The 14,514-nt window shown below is 38.9% G+C and overlaps 1 protein-coding gene across 1 annotated transcript; it reads right to left on the bottom strand.

Annotated features, from left to right (window-relative positions):
- Nucleotides 1-210: 210 nt before the first annotated feature.
- Nucleotides 211-12,615, bottom strand: LOC131695337 (sodium/potassium/calcium exchanger 3-like). The gene is made up of 6 exons (XM_058983801.1): nt 12,606-12,615; nt 12,390-12,563; nt 1,763-1,950; nt 1,486-1,672; nt 1,249-1,326; nt 211-899 (listed from the first exon to the last, which is right to left on the bottom strand). The coding sequence occupies exons 1-6, from the start codon at nt 12,613-12,615 to the stop codon at nt 226-228; spliced, it is 1,311 nt and encodes a 436-aa protein (XP_058839784.1). The 3' UTR covers nt 211-225.
- Nucleotides 12,616-14,514: the final 1,899 nt, after the last annotated feature.

The raw sequence follows: 14,514 nt of genomic DNA, 5'->3' as shown, positions 1-14,514 counted from the left end.
GGATTAGTTTACCGATTTTCAGAGTGATCGTCTATATGAGAAAGGCAACAACCCTAACACTTTTTAAAAGCTATTTGTTAAACCGAAAGACACCGATAACGAAGCAAAGTTCATAGAAAATTGATTTGTTTGAGAAATTCTTTTTCAGAATACAATCAGAAAGTGTTGACAAAGACCATGGTTATCTCACTTCAATACATTCCTCTGAACGGAAACCATACAAAATTACTCACCAATGATTGTAATCATCCAAGCGACCACATACGACAGTGAGCCGATCCAAACGATGCACATGAAGAAGGTCATCGGGAACCAATTCTTGAACCGTGGCTTCTCGCAGTTTGGAATGGTGAAAACAAACAGCAAATAAATCGGCCACGTGATAATCCATGAAAACTGGCGAAACTTGCTCTGCTTTGAGGGATACTTTAATAGCTGAAATTCCTCATCCTTCTCATCGTCCACCTGATCCGCTCCGGTCGTTCCGTTTTCCGCCGCCACCGGATCCTTGGCAGATCGTTCTCCGTTTAGCGATTGCTTCACCGAATCAGCACTATCCGACGACAGGGCCGGTGTTGTAGGACTTGGTGGTGGAGGTGGTTGGTCATTATCATCAATACTCGCAGTACCGTTCAAACTACCCGCACTGTGACGATGTTTAATTTGGTGCTGTTGGTGCTGCTGCTGCTGCTGATCACTGAGTGCGGTCGCTGCAGCAAGTGCCACGGCAGGTGCTCCCACTGTTCCACCTCCCCGACCGGCACTGATCGCTCTAATTTGCATCTCCAGATCCGATGACGTCAATTCATTGTTGCTCGAGTCGATATGGGTAACGTTCTTCAAATTACCGTTCTGCTGGAAGTGGCTGATTCGCAACGGAAGATGCACTTCAACCGCCTCTGTGGAAGAGGACGGCGCCGGTAAGCGGAAACGATAACAAAACAAATAGTAAGTGTATGTAGTATATATTAAGGTCAATGCGAACTGATTAAGTAACGAAACGATACCGTACCCAACGTGACATGATGTGGGCAACCGATTGCCTTGACGTCATGTTATGTTTGGCATGTTTTAATTACTGAGAACTACCACTTTCTACGAACGCTGTACGATTAATTTATGAATGTGGAGGCAAGCAATCAATTAGCTAATTTAGTTGATACCAGTATAATTGATGAGTGGCATTCTTTAGTGAGCATATGATGTCTACGTTTCAAATAAACACTGTCGCAGCATGTTTGAATTTACCTTGCTCTCTGCTGGAGACTGACTTCAGACTACTAGTTGCATCCTGTGACCTACGATTACGAGCGTGCTTGACTCCATCTGTGCAACACAGAAAAAGGTGCAAATGTGGGTGTGTGGCGCAAATTAGATACAATCGTGGAAGAAGTAATGATTAGTATTGAACTTCCACCGCCTACTTATTTTATACAACAGTTTGACCCTGATTCCCATCACTTTCCATTTAAGGACGAAACCTACCTCGAGCACATTTTTGAAACGCTTTATCGTAGTACATAACGGCAATGTACACGATATACAGCAGCACCAGTATCAGCGCTTCGTACCATTCGACCCGCTCGTCATGGATGATGCAGATCAGGATTGCCACCGTAATTCCGTACGCCAAGCAATCCCTCGTTAGAGGCCACCAGTCCAGGGGAACTACCTGAAATGCAATTTAGCCTGTGCTGTGAGTTGAGAAGCAGTGAACAAACTAACGGAAGGAAGAACTTTGCTGGGACTAATTAATACATACCATCCCGGCACCGATCCCACAGCAGGCAGCCACCGCTAGGATATTGAAAACTGCGGACCCCACTATGGTGCCGACACCGATATCTCCCTCGGTGATAAACGTCCCGATTACGTTCACAAACAGTTCAGGCGCCGACGTCGCCGCCGCCATAAACGTCGCCCCGGCCACGTCGTTGGACATGTTAAGCGCTGAAATGAGATGGGCACACCTTCAGGGTTAGTTTTTGACATTAAAAATGTCTTTCTCCGCTATCTGGGGCTAGGTGTCATTCCAAAATCTAAAATATCTCCTAAGTAACGAAACTGTGTAAGCCGAAACGGTAATATTTTAACATTCGTGCAATAAAAACAGTCAATTGAAAATCGGTCAAATTACACGGTTCACGAAAAAGGCAAAATTGCTATTCATGAGGCAAATTTTTCAAGAAGATCCGTCACACATTTATTCGTTCACTTTAATTTTTCAGGATAACTTTTTGCCTTTATCATAAAGAAAGGTTATGCAATCACTCGAATCGATATTTACAAAATTGATGTAAAATGAAACATATAACACTCCCATTGACTGCGACTGATTTTTATTCACATCTCACTTTTGGTTCCGGAGTTGTAGATTAGTTAGTACGGTCCCATAGGAATTTCCCATATAAACAGTTACAATCGTAATATCTCAGAGTTTAAAAATCTTCTGAAATGGACATCAAATTACTTTGCTTCGCATATCGAGATCACTGATGGCCAATTAAAGATGCTTTGAAATTATTGCCCACTATCGACAATTCCGGAAATTCCGAGGCTCGGACATATTCCAAAATTAGTGTCACATCGGCAATTCGGTGAACACTGAACCGATTTTCACAAACCAAGTATCAAATGGAAAATATAAAATGCGGTTGGTTGCACCTCCCATCAACCCTCCTCTCCTCCTCCTATTCTTGGGAAGTTTCGTTGGCCACATGACCATCACAAAATGTTCCAACAGTCCCGAAAAAATGGCTATCTTTCAAAATTAACAATCTCACATCAGTTTCTCGAAGATGGTTGGGCCCATTTTCACAAAATTAGTCTAAATTGAAAGAGATATTATCCCCATAGACTGCTAAAAAAATCGTACGCATCGGTTATATGTGTTTAGAAATATAGACTGAAATTCGCATATGAGCCCGACAAAAAATTTGTTTACAAAGGAAAAATTTCCATAATCGAATTCGTATTTTTGATGTCAATAGTCTTTAAAATGCATGAAACGGCGAGATTTTATGCTACCCATAAAAAAAATTTTGGACAAAAATTGACTGTTTGGGCTGGTTTTTCACCTCTTTACCTTTCTTCTTTAGAAAGGCTATATAATCACTCTGAAAATCGACTTCTAAACTGAGCCCCGGAGGACCGAGTCTCTTACACCAATTGGCTTAGTTCATAAAGTTCGGTAAAAGCCTGTGTGTACGTACATGTATGTGTATGTATGCATGTGATCAACAATTGCACATCGATTACTCGGAGATGGGCGAAACGGTTTTAATGTAGAATACATTTAAGCTTTCAATATAGGGGTCCCGTTTCAAAATGTCGAACGTAAACTGAACCGAGTACACCCCAGAAGCGTCAGATTTTGAACGTTTATAACTTCCATTATACTTACCAGAATGATTTGATGTTTGGGCCATTTTGTCGAAAATATGGTCAGCAATGTTGCATTAAAATCCGTAGTACGAAAAATTGTATTTTGAAAAATCTTTCGAAAACTACAATTTTAAAATATCCGACCCAAACCCGTTCCTGATTGGTTCCCGCTAATTTCATGTACTGTACTTGTACTTCAGGAAGAATTGAGATTTTGGCAGCTTTCTATTGATTCACCTTGTTTGATGAATTATATTTCAACATCGGGAGAGAAGGTGATTATTAAGATTCAGCCGGCTCCGTGAACTGACTGTAACAATTAGTTTGTGCTAGTAACGAGGGCCAATTGGAATAAAAATCCCACACCCAGAGATCAGCCCTATCATACAGTAAACCAAAACTTAAATTTGAACATAATTTCCTCTACCAACTATTATTTTTATTTCCAACGGGTCGTAATTAGCATATACGCACACACGGAAAATCCGATTTTTAATATTTCCTTATTGGTTCCCGCTAATTACATGGACCGAGTCGCTAATTTTGAACACTTTTTGTTCGAAGCTCTTTATCGATGCAAGTGAACTGATTTCATTCGATGACCTGCCCATTTGGCTTAGAACCGATCACAAACACGCTATAGGTAAAAGGTAGTGTGCGAGGGACGTGAGCGTTGATTTCCTTTCCTTTCAATGGCCAGCCTCTTTGGCTTCGAACGTAAACTGAACCGAGTACAAAACCGGGGGTCGCATGCGAGTGCGGCATCATGCGTATGTTACACCCGTATTGGCGACATGCGCTCGCCTGGCCGCGGCATAGGAGGAAAAATAAAGGAAAGGCAAAAAATTCCGCTTGGTTCTTGCCGGTATGCAGTTTTCTGTCCATCGTTTGCTGAAGGGTCACTACGTCAAGCGTGTCGGTGCCGGAGCACCCGTCTACCTGGTAGCAGTGAATATCTTGCCATCGCATTGGAGCTGGCAGGAAATACTGCCCGTGATATCAAATAGATCCAATGAAGGCTTGTGCAACTTAAAAGCAAACTTTCTTTCCGAAACAACGAAAAAACAGCACTTTTCATGGCGACTATTTTCTTCACATAATGAATTAAATTATTTTCACTACGGGCCATGGCGCGAATAATTCCTCGTTACTGCTGCTGGTGCTGGCTATTAATACAACAGTCAAATGAATGGTGAGAAAACCCGATCCGCGGGAATACGCACTACTAGCATTCTCTCGTTCGTTTTCTTGGTATGTGCCTTTTCATTCCTTTTTGCTACTAATGCTAGTATAACCAAAACAAATATGTATTTTTCCCCCACCATCCATTTGGTGGCCAGTGATGCCACCCGCATTTTCAGCTTTTAAACAACATTCCAACAATATTTTCAAATATTGTTGTAGATTGGAACAGAAGGAAAATAGTTGGTGAAGGCAAAAGATTCTCAAATTTTTATTTTTTAACCATATTTATTCTAACGAATTATTTAAAAAAATCCCCTCAAAACGGGATATAAGATTTAATTTAACACTCTGAAGTGTAGTCACGAAACTCCGATTATGTCCCAGACAGTATCCACCCATAATTTTAATCTAGGAATCTGAAATTTTCGAAAATTTGTGCCTTTTCATTCCTTCTTGCTACTAATGCTAGCATAACCAAAATGAATATGCGTCTTTTCCCACTACCTTTTTAGTGTCACGTGTTGCGAACGCATTTTCAGCTTCTCATCAATAACATTCCTACGATATTTTCAAAGAATGTTGCAGATTTGAAAAGAAGCAAGATAGTTGGCGAAGGAATTTCATTTTTTTTTTCATGAAGAATCATTTGAAAATTTCCCATTCAAACGTGATTCCGTTGCATATCATTAAATTTGAATTAACGTCCTGAAGTGTAGTCACGACACACCGTTTATGTCGCAGACAGTATTCACCCATATTTTTTATGATAAATATATTGAAATATACCTCGCCCAAATCACTCTTTATCAGAAAATTCTGATAAGTATATCAACACATTTGAAGTATCGGCTCCTTATGTATTATTCATCACTCCGATTATGTCGCAGACATTACCCACCCATTTTTATCACATATAGTTTCAAATGAAAGGTACAACGTACCCATTAGGGTGGGACAAAATAATCGTTTTTTCAGAACAGCACTTTTTTGGTTCCATTTCAAATCGTTTCGGCCACTGGTTTTGGCCTTTTTCAAGGGAAAATGTTATTTTATTTAAAATTTTGATTTTGTGTTTATGTATAACAATTGGTGTGAGACCAAATTCGCATTACCGGTTGAAAAAATGCAAGCGACCTTAGTATATCATCTCATAGCCGACATAGAATCCGTACTGTCCCCCCACAAAGAAAAATCAGTACAAAACACAACCCGTTAACCAAGTACAATATCAGTTGGACAAATAAAAATCAGCCTAAAGCACCGTTGTTGAGTTTTTGCACTAGCGCATCCAAAAGCATGAAAAACTTCCTGGTCGAACATAAGAATATATTATACATTTTGGAATCCGACAAAGGCAAAAGAATGGTGATCATGTACATCGAAGACTACGAACGAGAGATGTTGGAACTACTCAATAGTTCCACATACAACATTTTGTCCAAGGATCCAACTACAAAATATCAACGGAAAAACAACACGATTGTTTCAAGATTGCTAAACCTCAAACTGATCGATAAAACAACGGCCAATCAACTCCAGACCACTTCATCCATTTCCCCAATATATGGACAACCAAAAGCCCACAAACCAGATGTACCACTACGTCCTGTCGTCCCAACAATAACTGCTCCAACATACAACTTGTCAAAATTCATAGTCGATATTCTCAAAAACAGCATTCGAATCAAATATAGCATCAAAGACAGCTTCGAGTTTGTCCAGTATATAAGTAAGATCACTCTCCCTCCTGAATATGTTTTGGTATCCTTTGAACATCTCTGTTCAGCAACATACCAAAGGATTTGGTTCTACACGACATCATAATGCACTGGGACAATATAAAATGTAATACCAACATCAACCTAGATCTGCTCCTAGAAATTACCGAATTTTGCATCAACAGCAGCAACTTTTGTTTCCGTGATAAATATTATCAACAGACGTTTGGCCCCGCAATGGGGAGTCCGCTTTCCCCCATACTGGCAGAACTGGTTCTGGAAAACCTAATAAACACAGTCACGCAAAACTTTAGTTTCAAAGTTCCTGTACTAAGAAAGTTTGTAGATGATTTCATACTCGCATTGCCTCGAAATCAAACAGTCAACACACTAGAACGATTCAACAGCTATAACCCAAATCTGCAGTTCACTATGGAAGAAGAAAAATACAATCAACTCCCCTTGTTGGACACACTCGTCATACGAAATTCGAGTCAATCAATCAACACACAATGGTTTTCTAAACCAATCGCATCTGGACGACTGCTCAATTACCACTCATTCCACCCGATGCCTACGAAGATCAATGTTGCAGTCAATTTCATAAAACGAGTTACGGAAATCACCACCAACAAACCAGCAGATCAACAAAAAAACATGTTATATTTCAGCACCTTCGCCAAAACAATAAACCGCCTGATAAACCGTATCAACACAATATCATCTGTTTCAAAACCGTCCCCGAGTACTAGACAAATCAATATTTCGCAACATGATGTTCCAGCCATACAACCCAACATAGAAGCACCACCACAATCCAATATCGTCGAAAAACCACAACAGAACATAATTCCCGGCTCTAGTCCACTCCAGTAAACCACAATATCCATACCACACATTCCACAACTTAGTCCAGCAATAGCCAGAATTTTAAAAGACGACTATCCCAACATCAAAGTCCCGTGTAATTTACAACATCCCCCTGCAGTCAATGCCAGATGTGCTATATTGGTATGACAAGGAACCAATTAAAAGTCCGTCTCAGTGGACACAAATCAAATATAACCCAATACACCAACTTAGCAGAAAATAGGACAGATAGCACAGAAGCAGATATAGCGAGACTAGGAGAAAAACAGCTCTCATTGACCATGTTATTACGTAACAACACAGTTTTGATCTATTCAAAACTAAAATAATCGATCGTAGCTATCGTATCACGGCACTACCTATCTTGGAGATGTGCCATATAACCAACACACCCAATACTGTTAATTTCCGTACATATATAGACAGCTTGAGTACTACTTACGCTGGTATTCTAAATACTGTTAAAAGCTCCAACTCAAAAATCTCCGGCTCTCAGAGCAAACAACACATTATCACTCTTTCAACTCAAAGCTTTCTCCTAAATAACTTCACCCCAGTGGGTACTGTTGGCTTATTATTGAACACAAATTTGCCTACCATCTTTGAAAGTGTCGTTGAACAGTGCACTGTGGTAAAAAGGTTGATGTGTAAACTTACCAGTTTTACTCACCAGTAAGTTTAGCACCTAATATTTTTAAAAAATCTCCAACTACCACCCACTAACACTGTTCACCAATTGTTTAGAACCGTTTCATATGAAGCAAAACTTATGGACCTTCTCAACGTCGATAAACGACGTATAGACGTAGAACGATAACATAGTAGTAATTGTTATACATAAACACAGAATCAAAATTTTAAATAAAATTACAGTTTCCCTTGAAAAAGGCCAAAACCATTGGCCGAAACGTCGGGCAGTATACAATACCCGTTCTTATTTGAAAGACCGAAAACGAAATTTATAAATATTTCATTAGCATACCAAAATAACATGATATATTTTAGATTTACCACAGTGGTATGTTTGGATGAATTATTCAAAAGCCTTACCTGAATTTCATGGGTGTTGGTAGTTTAGCAATAGAGCGTAGTGAGCGGAGAGGGGGGGGGGGGGGGGGTTATATTTATATATAAATTTGAACTGAAATAACTGAAATATTGTCGAGTTGAAATGTTCAGATGAATTCGCGTGTGTTTTTGAATTATAATCTAAAGAAATGGTTTCAATTTTATTGTTTTATTACAAGACTTACCATACATTAACATTAATAAATAAATCTATGCTATATTACTCCTGCATGAAGGATGTGCATCTGTTCACAAGTAGTGTATCCAATTTTGTACTTTTTTGAATCTAGAGGTTTTAACCTTAGGCTCGTTCACCTCTTTTCGGGTTAGAGAACGCTCTTTTGGAAAAATCACTAACCCTATGTGCGGGGTTGGGAATCAAACCCAGGTGAGCTGCGTACAAGGCAATCGATTTACCAACTACGCTATGCCCGGCTCCATAAATGTCTCAATAACTACCTTAGAATAGACCTAGGGGCAGATCACTCTAAGAATGTATAACAAATTTGCATCAAATTGAAAAAAATGCATTTAATTTTCATTTTTGCATTAGCTTTGCACTGCTTCGCAGAAAAGTTTGTTTAACAAACGTCCTACGCTGATCCACTTTGTTCGACGTTTTGTTAAATGTTGGGCTAGTTTTTCTGTAGGGTTTTGACGTCTTACACGCAACGCAAACAACATTGCACGCAACGCAAAAACATTGCACGCAACGCAAAATACATTATGAATTTCTATTTTGATGGAAATAAATGCATTTAATTTCGCTGATTTTTAAAAATGCATCACAAGTGATCTGTCTCTAGGAGCAGACGGTAAATTCCACATATGGAAAAAATTTGTGGGGTAGACAGAAAACCTTTTTATTTAACTCCCAAACTGCCTACACTGGTCAAGTTATAGTTATAGTTATAGTTCATTATAGTGTTAAGCACCATGACTTTTCGAGCATCGATTTTTTTTTTGGGCAGCCTAATGAACATGCAATTTTATGAAATACGAAAAATGGTTTTTTTCGCAATATCGCAAAATCGATATTCCATATAAAAAATTTTCAACGTTTTTTGTTTCGGTGAACCATTTTACTACGGAAATGATATAAATATGTTCAGGATACCCGAATTTTTGAAAATTTGTGAACTAGTGTTATTTCGATCTTAGTGTCCCAGCACCAGAAGTATCTTGCCTCGGATTAGCATCAGTAATTCATTATGATGCCACTTTGATCTATGGAGCAAGAAATGTTTTCCTCTTCATAAAACTTTTAGCCATAGCAGCGGATGGTAGGTGCGGGTTTTGTTTGGCTTTAAAATTTGAATGCGTCGCGATATGTTTGCTTATTTCTCTCCTTTCAACGCCGCGCGATGGTGGCTGTCAAGATCGGAATGCATTTTGCTGAAAATTTTCGACGAGTGTTTCATTAAATTTAGAAATACTATTTATTCTATAGATTCGGGTACGGAAACATCGTAATACATCGTGAAGGCACATAAAAAAGACCAAAATGGCCAGCGATAGGTATTACCGCTGAAATTGCATGGCGCGGAAAAAGGTGCACTAAACTTAGGCAAACCCAATTCCGTTTATATAAATTGTAGTCACGGCCAACAAGATAAACATATAATACACTCTAGAAAACGTCAAAACCATTGATTATGGTCCGGCAAGGACATTTGGTCGGTTTTAAGTCAAACCGGACTAAATCACAAAACATCCAAAAATGAGATAAGGACAATACTGGATAAATAATTTCTTCAGCTACATTCAACTTTTGCCAGATTTGAAATATGTAACCACAAACAAGAATTATGCCAAAAAAAATTCCAATTATAATGTTGAGGATGCTGCAATTCAATCTTTAAACCCGTTTTTCTCGAAATCAATATTTTGTCACTTAGTGCGGTCTGACTTAACACCGACCATTTCATCTAAAGAGCTGCGAAAACTCCGGGAAGGTAATGGATAAAAGGTTTCTTTCAGCGACATTCAAACATATCTGGAAGAGTACCAAACCTGTCTTCAAACATTGAGCCGGAGTTTTGAAAGATTCGTACTAAACCAAGGAGATAAAAGAGTACATGTACCTGACCCATACTCGTTTATGTCTTTGGTTTAGTACGAATCTTCCAGAACTTCTGCTTCCAACGGTTACTGGAAGCAATTTCTTAGCCTTCTGGAATTAACAATATAGATGAGACAGTAATCCGCCCAGTATCCAAGGAAAGAGGTTGTTCTTCTCTCATTGGTAATCTGCGATTTAAAAGCAACATTTCAATACATGGTTAGATAAACTCAAGGTTAAAAATGTAACAAATTCTGGATGTTGCATTCTGAGTTGATATTAACTGAATATGATTTAATTACAGAACCTGCTGAACCGGCAACATCGCAAAATCCTTTGATAAAACTTGTCAAACCAGCAAACGTAAACCCCAATACAATATGAAAGGATAATTATCGTTTGTTGCGACTAGTCTATCAGCAATATTCCGATGAGGTTACAAAGAAGAAAAAATTGTTGAAATAAATTTACAAAGAAAAAAGAGAAGTGAGATTGAATAAAAAGCGAGTTTATGAAGAACAGAGAAAGGGAACTGCAGTGTAAAAACCAATCTATTCTAAAACCAATGATGTAAATGTAATGAATTAATCCACAATTCGGACTCATAGCAAAAAAACAATCCAAAGGATAGATTCTTTACCACGGTTCAATGGAAATTATCTTCACCGCGGTTACCTAAGTTAACCTTATTCAAACGTTATCCTAAAATTGAGTAAAAATTATATTATGGTAGTTTTTCGTATTCTTGGACAATACGTTCATAAAACATCCAATAGATGTAGATGAGTTTCCACTTTAGTTGGGATCCTGCTAAATAATGCGCTGCGTTGAATTTGAAGCACCTGTGCGCAGAATTTCAGTCAGTGCAATATATGATGCGCGGAATTTGGTGCAACAACACATCTTACATTTTTACATAAAATTTGCTAGCCAGTGGGACCAATTGCATAACTCTAACAATTTGGATTGATTTTTCATAACGAATTTAGGTTTACTCATGCCTTAGGTGCGCAGAATTATGTGCCTTCACGGTACGTCGATTAGTGTTGTCTCCGTCAAAAATCGTAGATAAAGCTATATAGACGTTCGTTTCATTCATTCACACGATCCATTTTAAAATTTCACAAATTGTTTATTCTTGATATTATATCTCGATCATTACCACTATACATATTTTTTGTCCACATTACGCGCGATCGTACCGATTGTCGATTAAAGATATCAGATTAGCTCACAGTTTTAACAATACTTCCACGGCCGGCTGTTTGGAGTTCAAATTGCTGTAGCTTAAATCTCAATGGCCGATGGTGTTTAAACACAAGAAACATAACTAAATATCTTTTAGCTCTGAGTATTCGTATACTCGGAGACTAACCATCCCACCGCTTAAAAACATGTTCATTTTGTGGTCGTATTGCCTGCTTGTGGTGAAGTCTGTTCCTCAATCCAACTCCGCAATACCTATGAAAGCGACGCTGAGTCGGTGGCCTTCCTTATATAGATATTACATCAACATTTCCTACCCTATTTTAAGTATCGATGAAGATGATCGTGGCTGGCAGTATCGATTCTCATACTATTGGTTTACTGAACTCAAAAGAGATAAAGTTCATTCCCGATCATTTATCCCACAAGCAAGATGAGTTAAATTGTCTATAGGCAACATGATAATCGTTAGTATGCAATCTACGAATAGCACCGTGCTTCGCAACACAAGATTGCAAGATTCGCCATCGTTATTGGAGTATTAGACAAGGAAACAAAACGGTTTGTCGTGACCGGTGGCGTAGTTCGTTTTAGCATTTCTACCAAAGAGCGTCAGAGAATTCCTTAAGGGAACGCTTCAGTTTCTCTTCCCCCATTTTATATAACCCACACAATCTCCAAAACGGAAACACCTGAATATAAAAGAATTATGAAATGCTTCTTTGCGGATACGTGATTATCGCTATCAAACGGGAAACAATAATTGTGAATCATAATGATGAATGAAAAAACAATCAGCGGAGCAAAACAAATCTTTTAATGACTCTCCTTTCATACGGAACTCAGCAAACATGTTTGCTAGTCTTAAATCTATGTGCGTACTATAAATGACTCACCATGGCATATTTTTTCGACGGCAGGTACAAAATACTTATCACATACTACAGCCAAAGCTACAAATAAATATAAACTAGCGAGTGCGTGTAACACTATGGCCCCGTTCTGCCGCTGCTCCACGGTAAACAAGTCTGGCGGGAAGTCCTCTATCGCAGGTGGTGTACAATTTAGCCCTGCCGGGAATGGAAAGAAAGAACAACATCAGTTACTTGCACTTCTAATCATAATCGTAGGAGATGTTGACGCACACAATCAGCGCTAGATCGAGACAACAAAACAGTGCTGTTGCGTCACAACAGTGAACAATTTAACTTTCTTTACGTTGTGCGTCGAAGTCGTGTAGGAGTTGGTAATCTAATTTGAAACGCCGCAAACTAATTGTCGCATCGTATATAAGGACTTCGTGCATGACTTGGTTCGTTCATGCTCATTGCATCTGCAGGCCTCCGCTAGACAACAACGGTGGAGGCGCCTTATCAGTTATAATTGAAGTCAATTTAAAGTAATTAAAGGATACAAGCACGCGGGAATGGAGAATTAAAATGTTTTCTCTCGTTATAGGTACGCCTATGTCTATCGGTATTCATAAGAACGTGACGCTATACTTCGATACAAAAATCGCACAGTTGCCTAACGATTCCGATTTATGAGTTGTGGTCTTTAAAAATCTGCTGCAATTTTCATTATTTGTTTTCGATAACTGATCACTAAGGCTGACAATGCATAACATAATAGCTTACAATAGATAAGTAGATGATTAAAAGATGCAAAATATATCCAAATTATTTCTCACTTTCGCATTCAAGATTAGTTGTTTTGTAATTTTGTATCGTATGATTTATTTTAAAATAAATTAGTAATGTTCACTGACAAGAAAACATGTGATACAATAGCTATTTTTTTCCTAAAATCATTCCCTACCTCACGTGAAATAATCCTGACAACCTCAACAGTTGTGTACACCGGTGATACCAGATTGGCCTCTGAGTAGCTCATTTTCTTTGGCGGACTAAACAATTTTAATGTCACAGTAGCATCTTTAGGTGGGCGAGTAGATAGTAAAACATTGTATTAAAAAGTTTTCTTCCGCGTTGCAAACGGGCTGCATATATCATCTAATCAGATTTGAACACACTTTTACGAGGACAATATTAACGACATCCGACACTCCTTTCCTTTTCTTATAAATCGTAACACCGTTCGCTACACTATCAAATACCCACAAACGCTTAGCATATCAATACGTAGGTGGCAGAGCAGATCATGTCGGACGATTGCCGCGTCTCATGTCCCATAACGATGGCGGTGCGATCTGAATGCAGGAGGCAAATTGGTACCTAGCACTGCCAAGATAAAATCAAAATGTGTCACACAACATCGGCTCTGTTTGTTTTAGATACAATGTCTAACGTTAATTAACGCGACGGAAGTGTACGTTTACGACGGCTACGAAACAGAATTGGTTGTACAGGCGGTTTATCAAACATATCCGATTTACTGCCCTTCAGCAGTGGGCTAATTGTCGGCGGTCGAATGAGAGGCGGAGATTTTCTCACGCTGCTTCTGCACGTTGTCACGCGGCTTTGCTGCGTACTGCGAATGCACGTTATGTGCGAAGAAGTTTTTTTCTGAACGCAAAGTTACAATACAGATCTCAAAACCGACCATCATTTTAAAATCTGCAAATAAAAACAAATCAACCCACACAATATGTACATCAAATTTAAATTAGACTCGATATAGATTTTCCTTTTTAAAATGCGTTGCAGGCATTCCTCGATAGTAAGTACCCTGCATAGTACAAACATTTGGCTTCAATAGTACGCGCACCAGGAATCAGGAACAACATCAATCCGGCGCTAGCTTAGTCCTGGCACTAAGCTAGTGTCGGATTCTGATGAGACGAAATCGCAATTTCACAACTAATTTAATTATAGATTTTGGGCCCCTAATCCACAAAAGAGGTTTTACCCAGTTTTCTCGTTAATGGAGCATATCAAGAATTAGCAGCGACTGACTCAAATGGCTCTTTTCCGATGTTGATCGAAGATTAGTGCCTCGCCATGATTTGTCCTTCCATCATTTCCTGATGAGAAGGATTGGGGAAGTGGTAAGGTTAGGGAT

Source organism: Topomyia yanbarensis, unplaced genomic scaffold (assembly GCF_030247195.1).
Source record: "Topomyia yanbarensis strain Yona2022 unplaced genomic scaffold, ASM3024719v1 HiC_scaffold_370, whole genome shotgun sequence".
NCBI lineage: Eukaryota > Metazoa > Arthropoda > Insecta > Diptera > Culicidae > Topomyia > Topomyia yanbarensis.
Note: the sequence above shows the minus strand (reverse complement) of the source record. Positions and strands in the feature narration are given on the sequence as shown.

What these genes read in the sequence shown, in the direction of transcription:
- LOC131695337 (XM_058983801.1), bottom strand. An exon ending in GTGGGATCGGTGCCGGGATG is followed by an intron (nt 1,673 to 1,762) that starts GTATGTATTAAT and finishes ATTGCATTTCAG; the next exon opens with GTAGTTCCCCTGGACTGGTG. An exon ending in AGTCTCCAGCAGAGAGCAAG is followed by an intron (nt 900 to 1,248) that starts GTAAATTCAAAC and finishes CCTCTTCCACAG; the next exon opens with AGGCGGTTGAAGTGCATCTT.